The 10358-nt window shown below is 48.9% G+C and overlaps 1 protein-coding gene across 1 annotated transcript; it reads left to right on the top strand.

The window, feature by feature from the left end:
• Window positions 1–1828: 1828 nt before the first annotated feature.
• Kbtbd13 (kelch repeat and BTB domain containing 13) lies at window positions 1829–3205 on the top strand. The gene has a single exon (XM_027411408.2). It carries the CDS (start codon window positions 1829–1831, stop codon window positions 3203–3205), a length of 1377 nt encoding a protein of 458 aa, XP_027267209.1.
• Window positions 3206–10358: the final 7153 nt, after the last annotated feature.

The following is a 10358-nucleotide window of genomic DNA, read 5'->3' as shown; positions in this document are numbered from 1 at the left end:
GCTAAACCTCTGGTACTTTTAGTCCCCTTATCTTCACATGGGGCCATTAGTAGCATCTAGTTCAGGGCTGGGGTACAACTCAGTAAGCAGAGTCCTTGCTTAGCAATCACAAAGCTCTGGGTCCAACACCCAGCACTACATAAACTGCACAGTGACACATGACACATGCCTGTATTCCCAGCACTTGGGAGATGGAAGATGGAGGGTCAGAAATTCAGGGTCATCCTTCCTGCACAGTTTGAAGCCAGCCTAAGATATTTCAGACCCTGTCTAGTGAAGAAACCCCAGCTCATAGTGTTGCTGTAAAAAGTAAGCGGATATTATGTATTCAGCAGCCGTACTGGGAGTAGTGCTATATAGTAAGCACTCATGGTGTTGCAAGGATTGGGAGTCAAAGTGTTTATTTCGATGCAACTTAAGTGTATCTTAAATTTAAGTTATTATGTGAAGAAGACTTTCTCAACCACAGGCATACCATCTTCCCAGCACCTATGCTTTTCTTCACCCAAAGTGACAGCAGCCATAGAGCAGTCAGGCAAGTGAATAGCAAACACCAGCTTCCCACTATCAAGCGAGGGCGGCTCCTCCTATAGGGGCTCACTGGATGCTCCCTTACGTGAAAGGAAATGGGCTGGAAAAGAGACTCAGAAACGCAGAGACTGCTAGCATCAAGAGCAAGCCCTTGCTCCTTTTCCAGAGGACGGGCTTGATTCTCAGCACCCACACCCACACGGTGACTCTTATCTGTCTATAATGCCGATTTTTCAGTTCGGAGCCCGTCCGAGGGCCTCTTCTGGAGGCAAAAGCATGAGAGGGGGGAATTAATTGGGCTAAGTGCAAGCTTGGGCAGGGGCACACTTTAGAATCCCGGCCTGATGCTCCACTTTGGTCTCTTTCTTCAACCTGCCTGCCCCACCCTTTTGAGCTGATGAACTTGTCCCCAGCTGAATAACCTTGGACAAGTCACATAAAGTTGCTGGACCTCATTCAGAACACCTTATGGAATCTGTCCCAATACTGTAAATAGGTGTTTCTATTGACTCCATTTTAAAAAATTATTTATTTTATATGCACTGGTGTTTTGCCTGCACGTATGTCTATGTGAGGGTATCGGGTCCCTGAGAACTGAAGTTACAGACAGTTGTGAACTGCCATGTGGGTGCTGGGAATTGAACCCAGGTCATCTGGAAGAGCAGTGCTCTTAACTACTGAGCCATCTCTCTCCAGCCCCTCTATTGGCCCCATTTCAAAGATGAGGAAATAGAGCTTTGTATACAGGAAAACGGCTTGGTATGATGCCAGTTAAATAGGATATCTTTACAAGTAGTTCTGGCAGGGCCCAGCATGCAGTGGGTATTCACTATATGGTCTAGTGTTGTCACTATTTAAAAAAAAAAAAAAAAAAAAGGTAACTGAGTCTCTGTGGAGGTGGGATGCATGCCACAGCGTGAAAACAGAGGACAAAGGACAACTTTGTGGAGTGGGTTTTGCCCTTCCAACTTTATATAGGTTCCAGGTTGAACCCAGGTCAATCAGGCTTGTAGGAAAGAACTTTTACCTGCTGGACCATTTCACTGGCCCTTGTCACTAGTCTCTTAACACAAGTAAATGACCACACAGGTGTCCAGATGCCCTCTGGGCCAGGCAGCCATCCAAGCCTGCCGGCCACATCACATGAGCCGTCCTATCTTTAGTCAGGAAGGTATTTATATCCCCCAGGGAAGGTTTTTTTTTTTCCCCTCCCCGCTTCGGGGTAGCCCCAGAGTCAGTAGCCCCAGGCAAATCTAGGCGCCCCCAGCGGCAGCAGCCTCCACCCATCTGGCTCATCATGCCCCCAGGTCCCGAGGTCCCGGTGCAGGTGTGGGTGGATGGCCAACTCTTCCAGGCTGAGCAGTCGCTGCTGGTGGAGCACTGCGGCTTCTTCCGTGGGCTTTTCCGTTCTGGCATGCGGGAGGCGCGCGCGGCCGAGGTGCGCCTGGGTGCGCTGAGCGCCGCGGGCTTCGGCACGGCGCTGCGGGTGCTGCGCGGGGAACGGCCGGCGCTGGCAGCCGACGACGAGCTGTTGCAGGCGGTGGAGTGCGCTGCGTTCCTGCAGGCGCCCGCGCTCGCGCGCTTCCTGGAGCACAGCGTCACGTCGGACAACTGCTCGCTGCTGTGCGACGCGGCCGCTGCCTTCGGCCTGCGCGACGTGCTCCACAGCGCTGCGCTCTTCATCCGCGACGGCGCGCATGAGCTGGTTGCGGAATTGGAACTGCCCGAGGCCCGTGCCTACGTGGCGGCGCTGCGACCCAGCACCTACGTGGCTGTGAGCACGCACACGCCCACACCCGGCTTCCTGGAGGATGCATCACGCACCATGTGCTACCTGGATGAAGAGGAGGACGCGTGGCGCACGCTGGCCGCACTGCCCTTGGAGGCCAGCACGCTGCTGGCAGGCGTGGCCACTCTGGGCAACAAGCTCTACATTGTGGGTGGTGTGTGTGGCGCCAGCAAGGAGGTAGTGGAGCTGGGTTTCTGTTACGACCCGGAAGGTGGTACCTGGTGCGAGTTCCCCAGCCCACACCAGCCACGCTATGATATGGCGCTGGCCGGTTTTGAAGGTCGCCTCTATGCCATTGGTGGCGAATTCCAGAGGACGCCCATGAGCTCCGTGGAGTGCTATGATCCCGCTACAGGCTGCTGGAGCTTCGTGGCCGACTTGCCACAGCCAGCTACAGGGGTTCCCTGTGCCCAGGCGCGTGGTCGCCTCTTCGTGTGCCTGTGGAGGCCGGCAGATATCACTGCCGTCGTTGAGTATGTGGTACAGATGGACAAATGGCTGCCTGTAGCTGAACTGTGTCGTTCACAGAGCTACGGCCACTTTATGGTGGCCCATCGTGACAGTCTCTACGTGGTGCGTAATGGGCCTTCTGATGATTTCCTGCACTGTGCCATCGATTGCCTCAACCTGGTCACGGGTCAGTGGACCTCGCTACCTGGCCAATTTGTCAACAGCAAGGGAGCATTGTTCACATCCGTGGTGCGCGGGGACACCGTCTACACTGTCAACCGTGTATCCACGTTGGTCTATGCCATTGAAGATGGCACCTGGCGACTGCTCAAGGAGAAGACTGGGTTTCCACGGCCTGGCTCTTTACAGACCTTTCTCCTGCGGCTGCCTCCTGGCACTACTGGGCCTGTGGCCACCGCGTTGCCAGAGTTGTGAGCTCAGAATAACTTCAGAAGATTCGAGCGACTTCATGAGCCCTGACTATGTGAGCCCGGATTGAGGAGCTCTTGGGAACTCCTTTTCCCCTACTGGGACACTCAGGTCTCTGCTTTCTGGTAGTGTGGATATCCAAGAAGCCCTGAACAATGAAGATGCCTGGGTCCTCAAATCACTTGGGCTCTGCTGAGAACTGGTGGGTCACAATCTCAGGAAAAGAGGAGGGGTTACTATTTGGACAATCCAGGCTTGTAGTCGAATAGCCAACAATTGAGCTATGGCTAGAAGTGGGTTAAGTGATGTTAACCAAACTGCTGATTAGCAGGTACAAAGTATCAGCACAATACTGGGCCTAATTCAAGCTGTAGTTGTCAGTTGGAGTACAGAAAGCCTAGGAAACTCGGTCTTAATAGAAGTGTCAGGATGACCAAAAAAAAAAAAAAAAAAAAAAAAAAAGCATCTATACATAATTTGCCTCCACCCTCAACCTGAAAGTAACATGTTGATTTTAAAAATTAAAAGCAACACACAATGCAATAAAAAGAATGCCAAAGCAGTCAGCCTGGAAAAGGGAAGATAAAGAATGCAAGTCCAGGAAGTAAGCACATATACAAATGGCATAGAGGAGACAGGAGACAGGAGACAGTCTGGAGGAGCAGAGTCAGACCATAGAGTCTGAGCCCTCCAAGAAGAAAGAGGGACAAGACTGGACCTGACAGTGTCTCTGTAAGCTCCAGCCTTTAAAGGAGAACAGCTGAAGATGGAGGTGTTTAGGCAGTGAGTGAGGCTAGACTGACAGCAGACAAAACTCAGTCAAGCCTGGAGCAAGACCCTGGGAGGGAGCACGTGTTCCCTACAGTAGCTTTGGGGACTGGAATGGAAAGGAAGCACCCAGGTGTAATTCCTTTTCTTATCTTTTTTGTTATCAGTATGGGACAGTAGATTGGTCCCTCCTGACCAGGTTCCTGAAGCTGTAAGGAGCCTAGTCCTACTGATCTCAGTGCATTTCTTCCTAGATAAGCCACATGCTACATCTCTCCCCTAATCTCTGCTGCGGCCATTCCCCAGGCCTGTAAATGTCAGCTCTATTCCCACCTCCTTTCAGCAGGATTGGCTGACTCAGCTCCTGTTTTCCTGACCTGGCTGCCTGGATCACTTACTGATCTCTGTGACATTCTGTGTTTATGCAGCCATACCTGTATGCAAATGATAAGGGTGGAGGTCCTGTGCTATTAACTGAGCTGGGCAGAATAAAATGATGTCTTACAGAAATCACGTAGTTAGGGGTCTGCTGCTGCTTTGTGTTGTTAAAGAACTCCTGTCTTAAAAGCAATCCCCAGAGCTGGGTGGTGGTAGCACACACCTTTAATCCTAGAATTTAGGAGGCAGAAGCTGGAGGATCTTTGAGTTCTAGGATAGTCTGGTCTACGGAGCAAGTTCCTGGGTGGCAAGAGCTACATGGAGAAGCCCTGTCTCGAAAAACAAAAGACAAAACAAAAAAAGGCAATACCCAGGCCCAGCTTCTGCTACAAACGCCTACTTCAGCCCTCCAGCATGGCCATGTGCCCTGCAGACTGCCTTCAGTGGTCCTGTATTGTCTCCATCCTCCAGGACCCAAGCCATACAAAACCCTGGCTTCAGAAGTACAGAATGGTACTTCCTGAGCATAGTGCCTGGTGTCAGGCTGACACTTGCTACCTCTTCTCCCAACCTGTGTGCTAAACCTGAAATAAGCTGCCTTCAGGAATGTGGAATCTTCCAGCCTTTGTGAAAGTCTAGTCTGATGAATCACAACAATAAACCCTGACATTTGTATCCTATGAATTCTAGGCAAACGGTTTGTACATTCAGTTCTTCCACAGTCCCTCACCTGTGGTTCTGTGAAAGTACACACGTACACACACACACACACACACACACACACACACACACACTTTTCTCATCAGTCAATGACTTAGGCAATTCACTAATGAAGAAACTCGAATGTGAAGCTGGTTGGAAAGATCCTCTGAGAGACAGATTTGTATATTGAATTGGCAAAGATGTGTGGGAGTAAGTTTGCTAGGTCAGACATGATGCTGGTTCATGTCTGGGGGAGGCAATAAAACCATCACTTTAATAGTTTTGTCCTGGAAAGAGTCTTTGAATTTTCACATATGCGAATGCACAGACTTGTGCACACCCACAGGCTAGCACAGGACTTAATGTCTGGGGCCACAAAATAGTAAGTCGTTGAAATAGAAGTGCAAAGCCCTTCAAAATTAAGTCAGTTCACTGTTTAGCCCTGCTCCAGAGTGATGCTTTCAAGACCCACCGTCCTTTGTCTCTAATTCCAGGTGATGAACATTTTTCCTAGCAGCCAGAGCACTGCCTCTTGTGTCATTAGGGTCTGTCAGCAAATGACCTCTCTCTCAACTCAATGAACTCTAGGTTTGGCTCTGACAGGCCTGCTATACTAGGTCTCTGCACTTTGACTATTCTCACCCAGAGCAGCACCTTCATTTAGAGTTGTCACACACACACACACACACACACACACACACACACACACACACACACATATATATATATATATATATAATATATATATATATGTAAGGGACAGTAAGCCACGCCTGCTAGAAGCTGGCTACAGGTGTGTCAAGGTGAGGTCAGGATGACGTGTGATAGGTTTTTAAGGGGCTGCAAGGCACATGGGAACCCTTCTCTCTGGCCTGTCTGCCTTGCTGCCCCTGGCACACTCTGGCTTGCATTTGGCTGGTGTTTATCTGAATAAAGATATCTTAACCTTATGGACTACGGGCCATCTGATTGATATATATATATATATATATATATATATATATATATGAAATAGGATGTTCACACAGTCTTCCCAAAGTCGACTTATTTGAGAATTTTAAGCTAGAGCCTGGTGTGGTGGTGCAAGCCTTAGATCCCAACACTAGGGAGGCAGAGGCAGGTCGACCTCTGAGTTTGTGGCCAAACTGATTTACATAGCAAGTTCCCAGACAGCCAGGACTACATAGAGAGACATTGTCTCAAAAAATTAAAACAAAAAAATTAAGAAAAGCTAAGGAGATAGCCCAGTTAGTAAAGTGCTTGCTTTGCAAGTGGGAGGACCTGAATTAAATCTCAAGAGCCTATGTTTAAAAACATAAAAATAAATAAAAAGCCAGCTAGCAACAAAGAAAGGTAATGAAGGAACTGCAGAGACAGCTCAGTTGGTAAAATGTTGCCTTGAAAGCACAGGGACTTGAGTTTGATCTGCAGCATCCACCTTAAAAGGCTGGGGGTGGAGGCATAGGCATGCAACCCCAACACTGGTGCGGCAGAGATGCTGAAGTCCTAGGAGCTCCCTGGCCAATGAGAGACCCTTTCTCAGGAAGAAAAGAAAGGTAGATGGATGGCATCTGAGGAATAACAACTATCTTATGGGCAAATGGCACATGCATGAGCACATCCATGCAAGCACACATACGCACACGCAAGCATACATGTGTACACAGACACACTGTGGTGGTTTGAATAAGAATGCCCCCAGAGGCTCATATATTTGAATGTTTAGTCATCAGGGAGTGGCACTACTTGAGAAAGATTAGGAAGGGTAGCCTTGTTGGAGTGGATATGGCCTCATTGGAGGGGTGTGTTGATTGTGGTTAGCGTCGCGGTTTCAAAAGCCTAAGCCAAGCCTACTGGTTCACTCTCTGTTCCTGCTGCCCGTGGATCCAGTTGCATAACTTTCTGCCTATGTGCCACTATGCTTCTGCCATGATGATATTGGGTTAAACTTCTGAAACTGTAAGCAAGCCCCTTTTAAATGCTTTCTTTTATAAAAGTTGCCATGGTCATGTTGTCTCTTCACAGCAATAGAACAATGATTAAGACACACACACACACCCCAAAATGTCGTCCTCTGCAAGAAGACCACTTAACTGCTGAACTCTCTCTCTCCAGCTCTCTGTTTTCCTCTACAGCATTTACCATCATTCTTTCTGCTATCTTTTCATCTGTTTCTTGTTTTTTTTCTCCCAACTAAAATTTGAACCCCATGAGAGCAGGGATCTCCTAACTCATGGTTTGAGCCCAGGGCTTCCAGCATGCTAGGCAAGCACCTTACCACTGGGCTATGTTCCCAGGTCAAGGGCAGAGACTTTTGTTTGTGTTGTTCACTGATGTATCACTAGTACCAGGAACAGTGTCTACAACATAGCAAGGATGTGTACCATCTGTTAGATGAATGAATAGTGTTTAATGGATGCCTGCTGACAGAAAGAACAAATGGATGAGTCAATATATTAATAATAACAACAAAAACCCTAGGGGAGGTACATAGCAAGCCTCAGACTTCAAAGGGGTAGGGAAAGTTTCTGTTCGACAGTGAGGGTTGGGGTGGGGGGCGGAGAAGACGTCATGAGGAAAGGATGACCTGTACACCCTGGGAAGAGTCGGATCCAGGAATAACAGCAGCCACCTTGTCTTCCTTCCAGAGATGGGAAGAGGCTGTGGTTGGAAAAGCTAATCACCCTGTGAAGGATTGCTCCTCTTGGTTATGGAGTACACACAGCACCAGTCTGTTTATTTTCCTATGGCCCCAGCAGCTGTGCCTCTTTTTCATCCTAATTGCTTTGTTCAAGTTGCTGTTGCTCCTCAGGAACAGCAGCAAATTAACTGTGCTGGTGTGAGACCCAGCTGTCAGGAGACAAGCTCCCTCCGGGTGTGGGGATCATGGACACAGGACCCCAGTGGAGAGGTCTCATCACAGCACTGTCCTCTGCAGCCTCCGCTGTCAGGAAGCACGGAAACACGGAACCTTCTTTCTAGCATCTCAGCAGCTAAGAAAGGTAATGGGGGAGCTGGGGAGAGTTTAGTCATTAGTGTTTGCCTGGGAAGTACAAGAACCTGAATTCAATTTCTAGCAATCCCAGCACTTGGAAGGCTGAGGCAAGAGGATCAGGAGTTCAAAACTAGCCTCAGCTACGTAGTGGGTTTGAGGCAACCTGGGCTACCAAAAAAAAAACAAACAACAACAAAAACAGCAGCAAAAGCTGGGTTTGTAACTCAAGTGCTGAGGAGGGAAAGGTAGTCAAGTCTCTGGGGCTCCCTGGTCAGCTGGCCTATTTAACTAGTAAGCCCCAGGGCCCTGTGAGAGACCTTGTCTCAAAAAAACCATAGTAGATGTTCAAGAAGAATTATACCCATAGTTGACCTCTGGTGCGTGCACATGCGTGCAGGGGCAATTGACTGAGGAGGCAGTCTAGGGACAGTTCAGAGTTGTTTTACACAGACAGACAGACAGACAGACAGACAGACAGACAGACAGACAGACACACACACACACACACAACACACACACACACACACACACACACACACACACACACAGGTAAATGGCTTTTTGTAGGATTGCAGAAACAAGGCACTGTGGCTGGGATTTCATGGGGCTCAGTCTGCAGAGGAACAGCCTTGCTTGCCTGCCAGCCAGCTGGTTTTAGTGTCAAATGTTGGCTCCAACTGTTTTGTTGTTTGGTTGGTTGAGACAGGGTTTCGGTGTAGCCCTGGCTGTCCTGGAACTTATTCTGTAGACAAGGTTGGTCTCGAACTCAGAGATCTACCTGCCTCTGCCTCCTAAATTCTGGGATTAAAGGCATGTGCCACCACTGCCTGACCTGTTCTGTTGTTTGTTTTGCTTTTCTAAAGACTAGGTCTCACTGTGTGGTCCTAACTGGCCTAGACCTCACTGTACAGACCAGCTTGGCCTTGAACTCAATTCTGTCTACATGCATCTGCCTCCAGAGTGCTGGGATTAAATATGTATGTGCTGCCATGCATGGCTTTTTTTTTAAAGGCATTTTATTTGTGTAAGTGTTTTGCCTGCTTGTATGTTTGTGCATCATGTGTGTGCCTAGTGCCCAGAGAGACCAGAAGTTGAGTATCAGATCCCCTGGAACTGGAGCTACAGATGGTTATGACCTGCCATGTGGGTGCTGGGAACTGAACCCAGGACCTCTAGAAGAGCAGCCAGTGTTAACGAGCCTCCTCTCTAGCCCTGCTTGATTTTGTTTTTACGATTTATTTTTATTTATGAGTATGTGTGGTGTGTAGGTATGTCTTTCTGGCTAGGATTATTTATTTATTCTTGAAACAGGGTCTCATGTAGCCCAGACTGGCCATGAACTTGCTAGGTAGCCAAGGCTGACCTTAAATTTCTGAATTTCTCATCTTCCACGCCTACCAGTATTAAGATTGCAGGTGTGTATCCCAAACTCCTTACTTACTGAGATAAGACCTTATGTTGTTAAGGCTGGCTGGCCTTGGACTTCCAGACTCAGGGGAATCCTCCAGCCTCAGCCTCCCAAGTGCTGAGACTACAGGTATGTACCTCTATCCCAGCTCTAAATCTACTTTCTGTATAAAAGAGGGATGGAGATGTGGATGACATTGAAGGCTCACATTGAAGGTTGTCCTGCAGACTATGCCAAGCACCTGGGCTGTAAGGCTAGAAAAGAGGGTGGGGCCTGAGCATGCAGGCTGGAGAGCTCAACTCTTATTTTGCAGAAAATGGGAGCTGCAGCTTGTTTTTAAGGCAATGAAAGTGACAAGTGGAGATGTTTGGGTCACATCATTGGGCTTCTGAGACTTGGGAGGCTTGTGTGCTTCAGCAGAGGGAGACAGAACGGGTCCCCAGCTCCCTCCTCCAGCTGTTTTGCACTGACTCCTCCCCTCCCTCACTCCCCCTGCTCTGAGTGACAGCTCCTGTCGGGTGGCTATTTCCAAGTATTCCATTCAGGCCTCAGGTTGGGGTACCTACATGCACCTTCAGGTTTAGGGGTGGAGAGAGTACCTGCTACTGACTCATACAGCCCCCAGAGTGGCCCTTCGCCCTTTGTAAACAGCCTTTGTTCTCAGGTTTCCTCTAATGAGCCAGTTTGAGTGTGCCATCTTTCCGGGCAAGGACCTGCTGGCTGTGTGCCTGTCCCCTCTGGCCCTCAGCAATCTGGGCACCAGTCACCAAGCTTGGGCACAGTAAAGCATATTGGCAAGTGTCCATCTTAAAGCTTGGACTGATCACACAGTGATGGGAACCAGAGAAATGCCTTCCGGGTAGGGGTGGTGTCTCCATGACCAAAGCTGGAGTCTTGCCTCCCCAAAC

The sequence above is a fragment of the Cricetulus griseus genome, chromosome 4, assembly GCF_003668045.3.
Source record: "Cricetulus griseus strain 17A/GY chromosome 4, alternate assembly CriGri-PICRH-1.0, whole genome shotgun sequence".
NCBI lineage: Eukaryota > Metazoa > Chordata > Mammalia > Rodentia > Cricetidae > Cricetulus > Cricetulus griseus.
The sequence above is the reverse complement of the archived record's forward strand: the minus strand, read 5'-3'. Positions and strand labels throughout refer to the sequence as shown.

Bases quoted from the DNA above. Each gene is read 5' to 3' on its own strand.
- Kbtbd13 (XM_027411408.2), top strand. From the start codon at position 1,829: ATGCCCCCAGGTCCCGAGGTCCCGGTGCAGGTGTGGGTGGATGGCCAA.